This window comes from Arvicola amphibius, chromosome 3, assembly GCF_903992535.2.
Source record: "Arvicola amphibius chromosome 3, mArvAmp1.2, whole genome shotgun sequence".
NCBI classification, from domain to species: Eukaryota; Metazoa; Chordata; class Mammalia; order Rodentia; family Cricetidae; genus Arvicola; species Arvicola amphibius.
This window is the reverse complement of record NC_052049.1, coordinates 89,755,482-89,772,869: the sequence shown is the minus strand read 5'-3', so window position 1 is coordinate 89,772,869 and position 17,388 is coordinate 89,755,482. Positions and strand designations below refer to the sequence as shown.

At 47.7% G+C, this 17,388-nt stretch overlaps 1 protein-coding gene across 3 annotated transcripts in view; it reads right to left on the bottom strand.

Moving 5' to 3' along the window:
• Positions 1 to 5,501: 5,501 nt before the first annotated feature.
• Positions 5,502 to 17,388, bottom strand: part of Slc44a2 (solute carrier family 44 member 2) — a 32,937-nt gene continuing 21,050 nt past the window's right edge. For 2 of the 3 annotated variants that reach the window (XM_038323300.1, XM_038323299.1), the window contains exons 11-23: positions 15,919 to 16,050; positions 15,477 to 15,576; positions 15,304 to 15,396; positions 14,661 to 14,745; positions 13,751 to 14,013; positions 13,575 to 13,669; positions 12,852 to 12,955; positions 12,659 to 12,732; positions 12,439 to 12,509; positions 12,212 to 12,300; positions 7,847 to 7,931; positions 7,248 to 7,419; positions 5,502 to 6,760 (exon numbers count right to left, since the gene is read on the bottom strand). In XM_038323300.1, the coding sequence (XP_038179228.1) occupies positions 7,295 to 7,419; positions 7,847 to 7,931; positions 12,212 to 12,300; positions 12,439 to 12,509; positions 12,659 to 12,732; positions 12,852 to 12,955; positions 13,575 to 13,669; positions 13,751 to 14,013; positions 14,661 to 14,745; positions 15,304 to 15,396; positions 15,477 to 15,576; positions 15,919 to 16,050 (1,316 nt within the window). In that variant the 3' untranslated portion in view covers positions 5,502 to 6,760; positions 7,248 to 7,294. The remainder of the gene's footprint in view (positions 6,761 to 7,247; positions 7,420 to 7,846; positions 7,932 to 12,211; positions 12,301 to 12,438; positions 12,510 to 12,658; positions 12,733 to 12,851; positions 12,956 to 13,574; positions 13,670 to 13,750; positions 14,014 to 14,660; positions 14,746 to 15,303; positions 15,397 to 15,476; positions 15,577 to 15,918; positions 16,051 to 17,388) is intronic. The other variant, XM_038323301.1, reaches the window with a different exon arrangement.

The following is a 17,388-nucleotide window of genomic DNA, read 5'->3' as shown; positions in this document are numbered from 1 at the left end:
GCACCAGACCCCATTACAGATGGTTGTGAGCCACCATGTGGTTGCTGGGAATTGAACTCAGGACCTTTGGAAGAGCAGGCAGCGCTCTTAACCACTGAGCCATCTCTCCAGCCCCCCCCCCCCCCCGGCTTGATTTTCTTGAAGAACCAACTCTTTGTCTCATTGATTCTTTGTGTTGTTTTCGTTGTTTCTATTTTGTTGATTTCAGCTCTCAATTTGATTATTTACTGCAGCCTAGTTCTCTTAGGTGAGTTTGCTTCTTTTTGTTCTAAAATTTTCAAATGTTCTGTTAATTCACTAGTGTGGGATTTTTCCAGCTTCTTTATGTAGGCATTTAGTGCTATGAACTTGCCTCTTAACACTGCTTTCATTGTGTCCCATAAATTTGGGTACGTTGTGTGGTCATTGAATTTTAGGAAGTCTTTAATTTCCCCCTTTATTTCTTCCTTTATTTCTTTCTTTATTTATTTCTTGACCCATTGATGATTCAGGTGAGCATTGTTTAATTTCCATGTGTTTGTGGATTTTATGGATTTGGTATTGATGTTGACTTCTAGTTTTAAAACATGGTGATCTGATAAGGTACATTGGGTTATTCCATTTTTTTTGTATTTGTTGAGGTTTGTTTTGTTACCGAGTATGTGGTCAATTTTTGAGAAGGTTCCATGAGGTGCTGAGAAGATATTAGAATAGCTATACCCACTTGTTTCTTAGGTCCATTTGATTGGTATATTTTTTCCCAACCTTTTACTCTGAGATGGTGTCTGTCTTTGAGGTTGAGATATGTTTCTTGTATGTAGAAGAGGGATGGATTCTGTTTTCAAGTCCAACCTGTTCTATAGAGTGAGTTCCAGGATAGCCAGGACTACACAGAGAAACCTTGCCTAGAAAAAAATTAAAAATTAGATAAAACTAAAAACTTTCTGATAAAACTCTCCAAGTTGCCTTCATCATAAACCAAGTAGTCCTGAAGTTTCTTTCTTTGTTTGTTTAAAGATAGCGTTTTCCTGTGTAGTTTTGGCTGCCCTGAAACTAGTCTGCAGACCAGGTTGGCCTACATAGAGAATCCTCCCTAGTGCTGGGATTAAAGGTGTGACTACCACCGCCTAGCTGAAGTCTCTTCCCGCAGCAGAGTCACAAATGCCAAAGCTGTTAATCTAAGGGAGCCCTTGGCTTCCATCCTCACATCTGAGAAAAGGAGCCAGAGAGTAGACACCTTAGAATTTTCTTTTCTTTTTTTTAAGTTTTCATATTTTATTTATTTATTGTGTATACAGTGTTCTGTCTGCATTTATGCCTGCCGGCCAGAAGAGGGTTAGAGCCACCATGTGGTTGCTGGTAATTGAACTCAGGACCTCTGGAAGAGCAGTCAGTGCTCTTGACCTCTGAGCCATCTCTGCAGCTCACCTTAGAATTTTCATATGAATGGCTCTCTGATTCTAACCATTGCCCCCAGCGCCACACCCAGCCTGCTCCTGGGCATTCTGCTTGTTGTGACCTGGGCACACACAAGAGACATGCAGTCCTTCTAGCATTCCTTCTTCCAAGCCACCTGCGTTTCCCAGACGACTAGATGATTGCTGGAGCTTTCTTCCTCACGCCCAGCATCTCCTTACCACTAAATAATGGCAAGTGACCTAATGACCTTACTGTTTCTCTTTTCAGTGATGAAGATGGACTCAAACCTGGGCCTCTGGTCTGCTAGTGTCTCCTTCCCTCTGTTTATGCGCTTAAGACAGTGTCACGTCTCCCAGTGTGAGAGGCAGAGGCATCAGATCTCTGTGAGTTCAAGACCAGCCTGGTCTACAAAAGCTAGGTCTACAGAATGAGTTCCAGGATAGTCAGGGATACATAGAGAAACAAAAATATCAAAAGAATAAAAAATCCAAACTGCACCTGTGCTGTGTTGCATCACAAACATGCTGATCTCCTGGATGCCAGGAAAGGGTGTCAGGCCTCTAAACTGGAGGTCCAAATATTTGGGTGCTGGAAACCTAACTTGGGTCCTCTGTAAAAGCAGCAAACACTCTGTTTGTTTGTTTGTTTGCTTGAGACATGGTTTCTACACGTAGCCTGGTATGCTGGGATGAAACCCGTTCTTGCTAGGCAAGCATGAACCAACTGAATGACAGCTTCAGCCATTGTTTCACTTTTCCTCGAGCCATTGTTTTAAATATTTGTATTTATATATTATATTCTATGATTGATATATTATATTCTGATATATATATATATATATATATATGTATGTATGTATGTATGTGCACCATGTACCTACCTGGTTCCAGAGGAATGTGGGAGAAGGCATCGGATGCCCTGCAGCTGGAGTTATTGGTGATTGTGAGCTGCCGTGTAGGTGCTGAGAACCAAACCTGGGTACTCTGCAAGAGCAGGGAGTGCTCCTAACCCTGAGCCATATCATTAGCTCCCACAGCCATTCTTAGAAATTGTATCTAAAGCCAGATGTGATGGAGTGTGCCTGTACTTATCCACCAGGAGCCTAAACTACGATTGTAAATTCAAGGCCAATCTGGGCTACCTAGTAAATTTCAGGCCACCTTGGCTATAAAAAAATAATTAAAGGTCTGGGATATTGGTACACACCTTTAACTTAGGGTTCAGGAGGCAGAGGCAGGTAGATTTGTGTGAGTCTGAGGCCAGCCTGGTTTACATGTCTCAAAATGTTTTTAAAATTGTGGGTAGGAGGGCTGGAGAGATGGCTCAGAGGTTAAGAGCATTGCCTGCTCTTCCAAAGGTCTTGAGTTCAATTCCCAGCAACTACATGGTGGCTCACAACCATCTGTAATGAGGTCTGGTGCCCTCTTCTGGCCTGCAGGCATACACAAAGACAGAATATTGTATACATAATAAATAAATAAATAAACAAATATTTTTTAAAAAATTGGGGGTGGGGTATACTGGAGTGATGGCTCAGTGCTTGTGAATGAGGTCTGCTTCTGCAGAGGACCTCTGATTAGTTCCAAGCACCCACATCAGTTGGCTCCCAATCACCTGTAACCCCAGCTCCAGGGCATCATACACCCCCTTATGACCTCTGTATACACAAATGCATACATAATTTTGAGGGGGGTTTCAAGACAGGGTTTCTCTGTAGCTTTGGAGCCTATCCTGGAACTAGCTATTGTAGACCAGGCTAGCCTCAAACTCACAGAGATCTGCCTGCCTCTGCCTCCTGAGTGCTGGGATTAAAGGCGTGCGCCACCACTGCCCTGCTATGTAATTTTAAATATAAAACCTTGGGGCTGGAGAGATGGCTCAATGGTTAAGAGCTTTGCCTGTTCTTCCAAACCATGTATAATGAGATTTGGTGCCCTCTTCTGGCAGAACACATGCAGGCGGAACACTGAATAATAAACAAACAAACAAACAAACAAATCTTTAAAAAACTTACAAAATAATAAAATTAAATTTTAAATTAAAGAAATAAAAAAGGAGGGCTGGTGATGTACTCAGTTGGCAGAGAACTGGTCCAGTATACACAGAGCCCTATTTTAACCCCAGCATCATGTAAATGCAGCGTGGTGTCACAGGCCTGCTTGCTGTCCCACTGCTGAGGTGACAGAAGCAGGAGCATCAGATGGTTATCTTCAGCTACATACTGAGTCAGAAGCCATCCTGGGCTTCATGAGACACTGTATCCAAAAGAAAAGAAAAGAAAAGAAAGGAAAGGAAAAGAAAAGAAAGAAAAGAAAAATAGGGCTGAAGATATGACTGAGTGGAAAGTCATTTGCCTGGCATGTGCAGAGGTCTTGTTCAAAACCATACTTTGTACTGAAAAGGAGACAGAGGCAGATGATGGCCGCAGTAGACAGACTGAAATTTTCCAGGAGCCAAAAAATTGGCTAGAAACTGTATCAAAATCAGACACCAGGGGGCAGCAGTACTGCAGTCTGGCAGCCAGAGGACCCAAAGACAGCCAAGCTGAATGAAGCAAAGCTGCCTTAGCTGCTGAAGGCACTTGCTGCTGAACCTGGGGATCTGAGTTCCACCTCTGGGACCTCCCCCACCAAACACACACACACTGGCACATTCACACACTAAAGGAATAAATGTAGCTGGGTGGTGGTGGCTCACTCCTTTAATCCCAGCACTCCAGAGGCGGAGGCAGGCAGATTTCTGTGAGTTTGAGGCTAGGCTGGTCTACAGAGCAAGTTCCAGGAAAGACAAGGATACACAGAGAAACCTTGTCTTGAAAAACCAAACCAAAACAAACAAATAAACAACAGCAAAACAACAACAACATCAACAAAAAGAGTAAATATAAGGCGCTAGAGAGATGGTTCATTGCTTAAGAACTCTGGCTGTTCTTACAGAGGACCTTGGTTCAGTTCTAAGCAGCCCATGGCTATCAGTAACTCCATTCCAGGGGATATGATGCTCTCTTCTGGCCTCTGCAGGCAACAACTATGCCCTTGTTACACATCCATCATACGTAGACAAAACACCCACATACATAGTTTTTTTTTATTAAAAATACTTTAAAAATAGCTATTATTTCTTACAATCACTGTGCTTGTATCTGCGTGTGAATTCAGGTGTCCATGAAGCCCAGTGGTGCCAGTGTCCTTGGAGACGAAGTTATAGGAGGGTGTGAGTTACCTGATGAAGATGCTAGGCGCCAAACCAGGTCCTTTGTGAGAGCCGAATGTACCCATAACCCCTGAGCCATCTCTGCAGCCCCTGTAATTTTGTTTAGGGGTTGGTTTTTTGTTGTTTGTTTTTTTAAAATTATCTTAGATGTGTAGGAGCCATTTGGGTACTGGGCGTTGAACCCAGGTCCTTTGGAAGAGCGGCCAGTGCTCTAAGAGCTGAGCCACCTCCCCAGCTCCCCCACCTCTCTCAGCTTGCAGCTTGAAAAACAAACCAACCAACCCAGCGCCTTTTTTGGGCTCACAACTGTCTATAACTCCAGAGGACCCAAAACCCTCTTCTGGTCTTCAAGACTAAGGAGGCACACATATAGTGCAGACATACTTGGAGACAAAATACCCAAATGCATACAAGAAATCTAAACAATAAATGCATCTTGCTCTTGCAGAGGAGCACCCACACATGGTTCCTGACCCACTCCAGGGGTTCCAGCACCCTCTTCTGGCCACCAGGAGCAACTGCAACTGCATACACATGGCATACATTCACAAATTAAAAATAAGAGCAGCTCTCCTTGATTGTGAGACATCAGGTACAGGGGCAAGATGACTGTGTGCAGGGTAGTTACTAAGGGAGGAGGAGGTGGGAAGCAAGAGGCTGTTTCTGGGCTCTTTGGATCAGTTCCTAATCGAAATCTTTTGTTCATTAGGGGTGAATAGGAGACCCAACAGAAGCTGCAGAGGTGGCTTTGGAGGTGAGCTCAAGGCTGGGTTCTGATCCCTCCTCTTCCCTTTGAGCAAACTGCCATAGCTCAGAGATGCCCAGAGAGCATCGGAAGCCCTTGCTCCTAGCAGCTTCCCACATTCCCACCACACATATGCCAGGTCAGGATCTGTACAAGAGGCACTTTATTAAATGGTTGGAATGCAATTATGTAAGCACAGGGCTGGGCGTACAGGAGGAAGGGCCAGTGATGGCACACAGGCAGGCACAGGAAACCGAGGGACCCAGGCTGCTTCCACCATCCTGGTACTTACTGATAGGCAAAGTAGGGGTGAGGGAGGGTCTGGGCAAAGACAAAGTGGAGGGTCAGTCAACTGGCTCCCAAGTTTGAGAAGTTTGGCAAGAAGATTCTAGTGTCGAGTGAAAGAACAAGGTAGGCCTAGTTAGCTCAGAACACAGAACACACCCACCTCATCCCCGGAAACCATCCCTTGGGTGGACTCAAGTTTCTTCTCTCTCACAAAGACAGCAGTGTGGTTCCTGGCAGAGAAAGGGGCGGGGCAGCAGCCCTGTCTCCTCACTCATCTCCCGGCGTGAACAGGAACCTCAAGTTTTCCACTAAGACGCCCTCAGGCAGCCACTCTGGAGGCCACACAGAGCCCCACCTCCTACCACCACTCTCGCTCCGGGCATCAGCCCCCTCCCCCACACTGTCTCTTTATCAGGAAGCGTCCTTCAGTTCTGGGTGCACACTCTTCCTTCCTGTGACCCCAGCCACCTCCAGGCTAGAGGTGGGGTTACAAATGAAGGCACTCGGTGGCTCCATCCAGCTGTGGAGCCTGATGGAATAAAAGCAGATAGACCCCTTACTGTACGTCTAGATTAAAACGTGGTAAGAATGAGAAATGCATTTGTCAGCCCTTGGGCTGAATCAGTCATGGAGATCCAATTCTGTCCCAGCAGGAGCAGGTAGGGGAAGCTTGGATCTGGGGTTCATTGAGCCCACCTACAGGGGCTTTCATCCAGCTTTCCCTCTCGGCTGGAAGGGGCACAGGAAGTACAAAGAAGCTTGCTGCAGACATCCTCGACTTCAAGTCACTTCACCGTATTGGCGCCCTCTGAGCCAGTGAGAACGGGAGGCACCCATTCTGTCCCATCTCTAGGAAAGAATGCCCCAAATCCTCTAGGTCCCTGGAAATGGGAATTCAGGGAGGGTAGCAGAGAGGCAGTGATGTGACTTTAGGCAAGCCCGATGAGCTGGGGAATCTGACCCAAGCACCGGATCACAGCTTCCTGAGAGGGCCAGGAGGCAGAAGTCTTTAGGATTCTGCTACCTTCTTGTTGGTTTTATTCAAGAGTTTCTTGAGGGTGGAAGACATGAAGTAAGGCCTCTCAGCTGAACCGTCATTTCTCTCCAGATCCTCCACTGTGGACAGAGCCCCAGAGCAGGCGACGTGAGAGGGAGCCAACAGGCAGGGTTGGGATGGGGAGCAGGGAAGGGAACAGAGGGCCATAGAGAAGCCTCAGGGGTTAGGAAGCAGCACACAGGGGAGCAGGGCGTGGCAGCAAAGGCCGGTTACCCAAGGAAGCTGAGACAACAAGCCCAGGCTGAAGACCTGCTTTTAAGGTAAGTTCAAGGCTAGCCTGGGCAGCTGAGTGAGCCATTGTCTCCCAAAGAGAAAGTAAACAAGGCGAGGGGCAGAGTTCCAGGGTAGAGCCACTGCCTAGAATTCTCCAGCAAGGTACTGGGGCTTGGATCAGATGTAGAGCCCCTGCCTAGAATCCCCCTGTGGGAAGATGGGGGTGTGACTCAGTGGAAGAATGACTTCCTAGTCTTGGAAAAGAGGAGGGGTAGGAAATGACTACAGGAGCCCCACATTCCCAGTCAGGGGAGCCCCATCACATGCACAAACCCGGTCTCCAGAGGCCCCCTGGCCCGCTTGCCAGTCTCCCTCACTCTCTATTCCTCCTCAACTTCCTCCTGCTTGCCCTCCTGCGGACTCCCCTTCAAAAGGATGTCTCTCAGCTCGGGCGACATGAAGTAGGGTCGCTCCTGAGAGCCGTCATTCCTCTCAAGGTCCTCACCTGGGCCCCCAGGAACCAGCAGGGGGTGAAAAATGGGGTGGTCAGGAAAGGAGGGGGTGGAAAAGAGGGACAGAGGAAAAACAGGGAAGAAGCCAGCAGGCGTGGGGAGAGAAGAAGGGGGTGGGGGGAGAAAAGACATGTGGAGACCAGAGTTAGTGGCAGCCATGGACCTGCTCTAATTCCCAACAAAGCCAGAAATTTCAAAGCCAAAGACCCAGGGGCAGAGTGGTCCAGCTCGGGACAGGAGGGTGAGGAATGGTTAGCTTGGAGCACGGTGAAGAAGCATGCATGGCCTAGTAGAAGGGATATCCAGGACCCAGGGAACTCTGGGATGATGGTGGTGCTTTCGTGGGAGGAGGGATTTCCTTGTCCATTGGGGAGAAGGGAGTCAGGGCCCCTGTTGGGCTGAGATAAAGGGGTCACTCACAGAAACAGAGGAACAATGTGTCCACACACATGCCGTAGACGCTGAAGAAGCCATGTGCAATCATATAGGAGCCAATGATCACTGTCTATACAAGAGGAACACCTTGTTTTAGTCCAGCTCGGTTCAGAACCCCACTCTGTTCTCATGAGCCCAGAGGCTGTCTGCGGTTGTAACACTTATGGCAATCCTCCTGCCTCACCTTTTTCTCAAATAGATTTATTTATTATGTATACAGTGTTCTGCCTGCACGTATGCCTGCACACCAGAAGGGGGCGTAAGATCTCATCACAGATGGCTGTGAGCCACCATGCGGTTGCTGGGAAATGAACTCAGGACCTCTGGAAGAGCAGCCTTAGCCTCAGCCTCTGAGCCATCTCTCCAACCCTCTTTTTACCTTTTTATGTGTGAGTGTTTTGCCTACATGTTTGTATGGGCAAGATGTGTATGCCTGATACCCAATATCAGGAGAGGTCATCAGATGCCCTGGGACCGGAGTTAAAGACGGTTGTAAACCACCGCGTGGATCCTGGGAACTGCATCCAGATCCTTTGTAAAAGCAACAAGTATTCTTAACTGCTGAGGCATCTCTCCAGCCCTTTAAAACATTTATTTTTGTCTGGTGTGGTGGTAATTAACCCCAACACCTGGAAAGCAGAGGCAAACAGGTCTGTGTGAGCAAAAAATCATCATGGTCTACACAGAGTTCCAGGCCAGCCAGGGCCGCACAGCAAGACCCTGTCTCAAAAAAAAAAAAAAAAAAAAAAAAAAAAAGGCTATTAGGTTATTATCATGTCAATGTGGCTACACTGAGTAAATCTTTTCCTGTTGTTTCTCAGTGAAAAAGACTTTTTGTTTTTTTGTTTTGCTTTGTTTTTCAAGACAGAGTTTCTCTGTGAAGCAGGCCTGGCTGTGCTGGAACTCACTCTGTTGACCAGGCTGGTTTTGAACTCATAGAGATCTGCCTGCCTCTGCCTTCCAAGTGCTAGAATTAAAGGTGCGCGCCACCATCACTTGGCTAAAAGATTTATTTTTGATTACACATATGCACACCTGAGTACAATTGTCCAGGGAGGCCAGAAGAGCCATTGGACCCCTGGAACAGGAATCACGGACAGCCTAGAGCAGCTGTTAGGCCCTGAGCCCTGTGTGAGAGGCATCCCTCACCACAGCTACTTCTCCAGCCTCCTGCCTCCGCTGTCTGACTGCTGAGAGGACAAGCATAAACCACACAGCTGATGGCGTGTGTGAAGGCTGGGTCAGTTCTGGAGCCCCCTCTCTCCACTTAGTCTAAACGTGTGTTTGCATATACGTATCTCCCCCACGGAGTGTGCACACACCACAGTGCACAAATGGAGGTCAGAAGGAAACTGGCCATCTGGCCCAAGGCACAGAATTCATGTCTTCAGACTTGGTAAGTTACTGAGCCACCTTGCTGGGCCCTTACCTTAGTTATTTGAGATAAACTGGTGCTCACTAATGGGCTAGAATGTTTGGCCAGTGAGCTCTGAGGATCTGCACAGTTCTAGAGTTCCAGACGTTCACATGGTATTGTCCTTGTGTGTGCTAACATGGTATTGTCCTTGTGTGTGCATGTGTGTGCTGTTCTGTGGCCCAGGCTGGCCTGAACTCACAAACCCCTTTGCCTCAGCATGAGCCACCACAGTTCAATTAGCCCTCTCTGGAAAAGACTTTTTTTTTTTTAAGACAGTCTGGTACATCTCAGTCTGGCCTCAAAATACCAAGTAACCGAGGATGACACTGAACTCCTGATCCTCCTGCCTCTGCTTCTGAAGGACTGGGATAACAGGCCTGAGTGACCATGTCTGACCTGGAAGAGCATCTTCCATGCCTTGGCTAGGAGAAACCAATAAGCTCCACAATGCTCCTTTTCTTTCTCCAACCTCAGTGCCTTTGCACGTGCTGTCCGGGTTATAGATACCCACTTTCTGCTCTCAGCTCTAAAGCAAGTCCTCAGGAACACGGCCTCTGGATACTGTATCTGCTGTCTGATCCTGCATCACACCGTCCTACAACTGTGTGTGTCCTCTTTAGGCTCACCCAGCTGCAGTTTTATGTGTGTTTGGGACATTGTGGAGCTGAATCCCACATTGCACTGGGCCTATAATCTCATCACTTTGGAGGCTCCAACACAAGGAGAGCCTGAGTCTGAGGTCAGCCTGGGATGCACAGCAAATTCCAGTACTGCCTGGGACATGTAGGAGATGTCAGTGGACAAAGTGCTTGCTATGCAGACTGAGGGATGGAGTTCGGATCCCAGCACCTAGGGCTGATGGCAGCCAATCTCCAGGGCCAGCTGGATACCTAGACTAGCTAAAAGTCAGCAGGAGACCCTGTCAGAAAATAAAGTGATCCATCAAGAAGTTCACCGATATTAACCTCGGGCCTCTGCCTGCACGATATGCGCTGTCATATGTGTAGATGGTCCTACACACATGGAAAAAATAGTAGGAGTTACTCTTTTTTTCCCCACCCTTTCTTGTTTTTGAGAGAGGCTTTCTCTCTGTAGTCCTGGCTACCTGCCTCTTCTGTGCTGGGATTAAAGGCGTGTGCCACCGCTGCCCAGCTTGAGCTCCTCTTTGGAGTCACTCATGACCTGCAGACAGGAACTAACACAAACATCTGCGGTCTGGCTTCTCATCCTTGGTTAGTCTCTTGACTTTCCACACATGCCACAGCAGTCTTCTCACATTTCTGGTGGAAACAGACCTCGGGGTCTCCACTATTCCCTCTGCCTAGATATTCCCTACTTTTTTTTCTTTTAAGTCTTATGTACCCAGGGCTGGCCTTGAACTCCCTACAAAGCTAAGGATGACATTGAACTTCTGATTCTTCTGCCTGAGCTTCCTAGTGCTGGAATGACAGGTGTGTGTCATCAGTATCATCACTAGGTGATGCCCTATGTATCTAAACTGTAAGGTCTTGCCTGGCATGACAAGATTTAGCTGTAATCCTAGAGTTTGGGAGGCAGGAAGATCAAAAGTTCTTTGCCAGGCTAGGCAGACCTCTGTAAGTTCAAGGCCAACCTGGTCTACATAGTGAATTCCAGGCCAGCCAGGGTAACACAATGGGAAAGTGTTTCAATCAAGGAAACAAACAAACAAAAAAAGGCAGGGAGGGGGGGCTGGAGAGATGGCTCAGCAGATAAGAGTACAGGTTGCTCTTCCAAAGGATCTGGGGTCAATTCCTTGGATCAACATGGCAGTTCACAATTATTTGATTCAGAGAATTATATGGCTTCTTTTGGCCACCATGAGCATCACACATGCATGTGGTATATAGACATATATTCAGGCAAAACACCTACACACATAAAATGAAAGTAAAGAAATCTTAAGAAAAAAATTAGGCCAAGTGGTGGTGGTGCATGCCTTTAATTGCAGCACTCAAGAGACAAAGGCAGGTGGATCTCTGTGAGTTCAAGGCCAGCCAAGAGAGCCGAAAACCTGTCTCAAAAAAGAAACCCTGTCTCAAAAAACCAAAACAACAAAATTAATAAATTAATATTTAAAAATTAAATAAAAAAACCATCCTACTACAGTAATAATAAGACCTATAGGGCCAGGCAGTGGTGGCTCACACCTTTAATCCCAGCACTCAGGAAGCAGAGGCAGGCGAATCTTTATGAGTTTGAGACCAACCTGGTCTACAAAGCTAGTTCTAGGACAACCAGGGCTAAACAGAGAAACCCTGTCTCGAAAAACCAAAAAGATGAGAGAGAGAGAGAGAGAGAGGAGAGAGAGAGGAGACAGAGAGAGAAGAGAGGAGAGAGAGAGAGAGAGAGAGAGAGAGAGAGAGAGAGAGAGAGAGAGAGAGAGAGAGAGAGGAGAGAGAGAGAAGAGGACCTGGACCTGGAGAGATGGCTCAGAGGTTAAGAGGAGCACTGGCTGCTCTTCCAGGGGTACTGAGTTCAATTCCCAGCAATCATATGGTGGCTCACAGCCATCTGTAATGAGATCTGGTGCCCTCTTCTGGCCTGCAGGCAGACATACAGGTGAACATTGTATACACAGTAATAGAAATAAAGACCTAGAGGGCTGGCGTGGTGGGCGAATGCACTTACCGCCAAGCCAGATGACCTGAAACATGTATGGTCCAAGAAGACAAGCAATTCCCACAAGTTGTTCTGAGTTTTCACAAGTGCACCCGCCCCACACAAACAAATTAAAAGTTAATAATAACACTAGCACCTGTTAAAGAGAAATCCCTCCATCCTTGTGCTTGTATGCAGCAGGTGAATATTTAGGGATCAAATAACTAATGACTGTCCCAAAGAAATCTAAGCAAATCCTAACTCTCCCACCCCTGCTTCTACCCAGACCCTGATTTGTACCCAAAGGTCCTCACCAGTATCGGGACCCAGTAATAATTGAGAGGCGGGGCTGTATCTTGCACGATTCTGATCCGATGGGTGAAGAAGAAGAAGGCTAGGATGCCTACAACGGAATGATGCGTGACGGCTGAGTCCCCAGAAAGACTCAGCGGGAGACGACCTGAGCCTGACACTGGGTCATGGGTGGGTCACTCCCACCAGGCTTCCACACCCAGCAGGGACACCCAATGGCGACACTCACCCACACTACCCACAATCAGAAGTTTGCCCAACAGGAAGAGGAAGTCAGTAACTTTGTCCAGGACGGCCACCCTGTAGGGGAGAAGGAGGGAATGAGTGTGAATGTGGGCTCAGAGCCTGGGAGAGGAGGCAAGGTAAGTGGAAGGCTGGTTGAAAAGGGGGCCAGGAGGGGGCTGGGACAGGGAGAGAGGCTGGGGACGGAGGTATGTGTGTCCCCTAACCTGATGATATTTCTCATAAGCAGAAAGAAGGCGTTTCTGGCTGAGGTGCAGAAGTTGGTGCCGTAGATAGCAATCTGGAATGAAGAGAAAGTCCGAGGTCCATGCGATGGACACGGAGGACTAAGACACACACACACACACACACACACACACACACACACACACCGCCGCAGCACACAGCCCGACCGCTCACCATGATATACGCATTCCTATTCAGGAACTTGATAAACTTCTCTAGGCACCAGAAGCAGCACTTGAGACAGACCATGAGGAACTTGGCAAACTTGTTCTGTGCAGCTGAAAGAGGAGAAGGGGTGCAGAGGTGGGAAGAGACTGGTCTGGATTGGTAGAGACCCCAGAGTCCAGCAAGACAGTAAGGATTACAAGTCTGGGGCTTGCCTGAACTACTAGGTTAACCTGGACAACTTAGCAAGACTGCCTCAAAATCAATCAATCAATCAATCAATCAATCAATCAATCAATCCAGGTGCTAACCCACACAAGGAATCTCCAAGGATCAAGAATTAGGTCATCCTTGGCTATTTAGTGAGTTGGATGCCAGCCTTTCAAACCAAGACAGCTGGGGGTGGTGACGCTGCCTTCAGCCCTAGCACTGTTGAAGGAGCAGGCGGACCTGTGAGTTCTAGGACAGCTAGGCCTGCACAGTAAAACGCTGTTTCAAAAAATAAAACCAGAAAGCCTTAGTCCAGTCTTGCTAGCCAGAGCCAACGGTCCACAGCTCATGCTGGACCTCCCCTTCAACAACAGGAACTCTAAGCAGTTCAGTTGGCTGTTCTAGCTGCTCCTCTGCCTCTTAGCGCTACCCCTTCCTCTAACAGAAAGGTAGAGGCTTAGCTCTGGCCCCTCAAGCAAGACCCAGCCCAGGCCCTAGCTGAAGCTCCAGGCAGGGCAGCACCTTTCAGGCGCTGGTCCAGGTACTCCAGCATCACTCGGATGATCTGCACAATGGCCAGGATAAGCGAGCCAAAGGCCAAGGAGCCCGTGTGGTACCTGAAATCAAAAGGGGCAATCAGTGGCCCAGCCAGAGGAATTCCCTGCGTCCCTTCTCTTCCCAACCCGACTCCCAGTTACCTGAGTGCTCTGCCAAAAGCAGAGAAGAGGGGAAAGGCAGGCATGTCATCAGGCTTACGCAGAGCCCAGTAATAGGAGGCAAAGGCTCCGGCCAAGGTCACCTGGCCCAGCGCCAGCACGAAGTTGGTCAGCCAGAAGAACATGAATGCATTGAAGAGCTGCAGGCCCAGCAGGGCGCGGTGGTAGGCAGACTCGCCACCGTAGAAGGCAAACTGGCAGTGGCCACTGGGACACAGGAGGCTTTCATTCGCTGAGGGGAAGGTCTGGGGAAGGGGCGAGAGGCCCCAACAGAACACAGGGTCAGAAGTTCAGAGTAGGCTGATGTTGGACCACAGGGCAGGTCCTAGAAGCAAGACTACCCATTACAAAAGAGAAAGGTGTTATGGGGCCCTGAGGAGAAGGCTTAGTAGGAAAGGGGTCTTAAAAATGAGAACTTGAGTTCAAGTCTCCATCACTCACTCCCATAAACAGCTGGGTGTGTCCTGTGCTAGCTTGTAGCTCCAGTGCTATAGGGAGCAGAGATGCTGTCTGGAGGGAATCAAGCTGAGAGATACAGAGCAGGGCATTTCCACAAACACATATGTACACATACCACACCACACACACATGTATACACACACACACACACACACACACACAACACACACACACACACACACACACACACAAACCAGAAGTCAAGAAAAGGGTAGAGGGACAAAAAGTGATACCATAGAGGGAAGACGTATACACTTCAGCATGCGGGGTGGGGGACAGCCAAGTTGATCAGCTCCTGCCTTCCCCTGAAAAACTACCAAATCCAGCAATGGCTTGAGAGCTCCACTCTACCAAGCTGAACACATAGAGCAAGTGCCACACCTTTGCTGAATTATCACATGACATATGCCTGTCCTCCCACAGTGATGCCTACCTCTGGGTTGCAGGTTTGCCCCAAAAGTGGGCAGGATGTGTCATCAAAAACCTTGTACACAGCTACGTTAGAGGTAGACAGGAAGCTGCACACTCATTAAGGAAACTGAAATCTGGGACTGGCAATCCAAGGCGTCGAGGGAATCCAGGAATAGTGGCTCACTTTTGTAATCCCAAGTCGGGAGGCAGAGGGAAGAGACACAGTGAGTTGCAGGAAAGCGGAACTCTCTGGAAGAAGCCAGGGGCAAGAAGAGGCTCATCTGATAAAGGCGCACAGGACCCACTCAAGAGGGTCACTGACTCCGGCAAGTTGTCTTATGACCTCTGAATACTGCTGCCCCTTTACCCAAAATATATAAATGTAACAGAATATTTTTTGTTTGCTTTGTTTTGTTTTATGAGACAGAGTTTCTCTGTGTAGCTCTGACTGTCCTGGAACTCGTTCTGTAAACCAGACTGGCCCCGAACTCACAGAGATCTGCCAGCCTCTGCCTCTTGAGTACTGGGATTAAAGACATGTACCATTACTGCCCAGCCCAGAAATTTTTAAAATAGAGCCATGGGAAAAGGATCACACAGTCCAACCCCATCCTGAACTGCATTTGTCCCTGGGGATCACAGACTGACAGTTGAGTAGTGGATACACAGCGGTGCTGGCCCAGTAGGCAATGCAGAGACACAAGAGGAAGAAAGTCACCAGTGGGTAGAGCATGGAGCACATGACATGTCCCACAGCCCTGGAGAGAAACAGAGACAGATGTCAGGGCCAAATGCCCCAGGCTGAGACCCCAGGCACATCCCTGGCTCTTCCGGCTACCTGCTGGCTTCTTTGATGAGGGCTATGGCGATCAATATCCTCTTGCGAAGAAAGATGAGTAACAGGATGATAAGCACCTCCAGGATGCTTAAAATGATCACTGTGGAGAAGGATGAGCAGCCACCAGGAGGCTCATCAGCTGAAGGCGCTGCAGCCAAGCCTGATGCTCTTAGTTCCACTCCCAGGAGAGAACTGGTTCATGAAAGTTGTCCCCTGACCTCACACAGCAGGGCTTTGGCATAGATGTCCCCTCCCAACAAGGAAATATTATACATAATTTTTAAAAATTAAAAGTAATAAGAAATGAAATAGATTAGAAAAATAAAGTAACATACAATTAAATGATTTCTATAAAAACTGAGAGTGAGCTTTTTGGGAGTCCACCCCAATCCCTCCAAGGTTTCCCATAATGCAAACATGGGGGGCAAATGACCCAACTCACTGAAGGCCATCCAGGTCTGCCGCAAGTGCAGGTACACTCGGAGGTCTGTCTGGAAGCCAAGGTCCACCCAGGAGATGTCCGAGCCCGCCTCTCCCCTCAGTCTTGAGTACTCCATATAGCAGTGAAATATTCCTGCAGATAGCCACAACCCAGATAGTAATTTTCTTTTTTATTTTTTGAGACAGGTAGGTAGCCCTGGCTGGCCTGGAACTTACTATAAGACCGGGTTCTCATGGGGCTGGAGAGATGGCTCAGAGGTTAAGAGCACTGACTGTTCTACCAAAGGTCCTGAGTTCAATTCCCAGCAACCACATGGTGGCTCACAATCATCTGTAATGAGATCTGGCGCCCTCTTCTGGCCTGCAGGCATACGTGGGGGGCAGGAAACTAAATATAATAAACAAATACAGGGTGGCTGCCCATTTTTTTTTTTAAAGTTCAGGCTCTCGCTTGATAAATGGAATGAATGAATGGGTATTAGGATGCTCCCCACCTGATGTCAACCTGAAGCCATTGAGATGTGGCACATCCTTTTAAAGCCAGTAGTTGGGAGGCAGAAGAACGATACAGTTCTAGGCCAGCCAGAGCTATATACACTGAGTATATACCTGTCTCAAAATTTAAATAAAAATCAGGTCACCTAAATTATCAACAGTTCGGGCCATAGTTAACATGAACAACTTTTGTCTTTTGTTTTTTGAGACTATGTGGCAGGATCTATATTCAAATTTATGATCCTCTTGACTTTGCCTCCCTTGGCAGATGATAATAGGTATGTGCCATTATGCTAACACAAATGTTTCAGTATCTGGATCTTCAGATTGAGTTCCAAGGGGAAAAATCAGAATAAGGGCCAGCAATGGCTCAGTGAATAAAGGCACCTGCTGCCAAGCCTGATGACCTAAATTCAATCCCTGGTACCCACAAAGTAAAAGGAGAGAAACCACTTTTGCAACTTGTCCTCTGATGTCTATATACACAGTGTGGTACACATATACACTTACGTGTATACACACAGACACACACAATAAGTGAACATAATACAAAAATACAGAAGAAATGTCAGGCAGTTGTGGCACGTGCCTTTAATCCCAGCATTCAGAAGGCAGTGGATCTCTGTATTTAAGGACAGCCTGGTCTCCATAATGAGTTTGAGGCCAAGGCTACACAGAGAAACCCTGTCTTGAAACCCCCCAAAACAAACAAACACAGAAGAAGAAAACTTAATCAGAACAAGAGCCACTGGTTTGTGCACTAGGCCTCTGCCCTGCACAGCCTCCTCTGATATCATCAGCATGCTGCTACATCACTACCTTCTCACTGAGTCTCCAAGTAGGAAACATTAATTATTCCCATTAGATAGTGGAAGTAATTATGCACAGGGGGGCTTAGTCATGTGCCTGAGGACAGAGCTAGGAGGCAGCAAAGCTGGGATTTGATCCAGCACCCTGGCACCACTGGACACGAGTC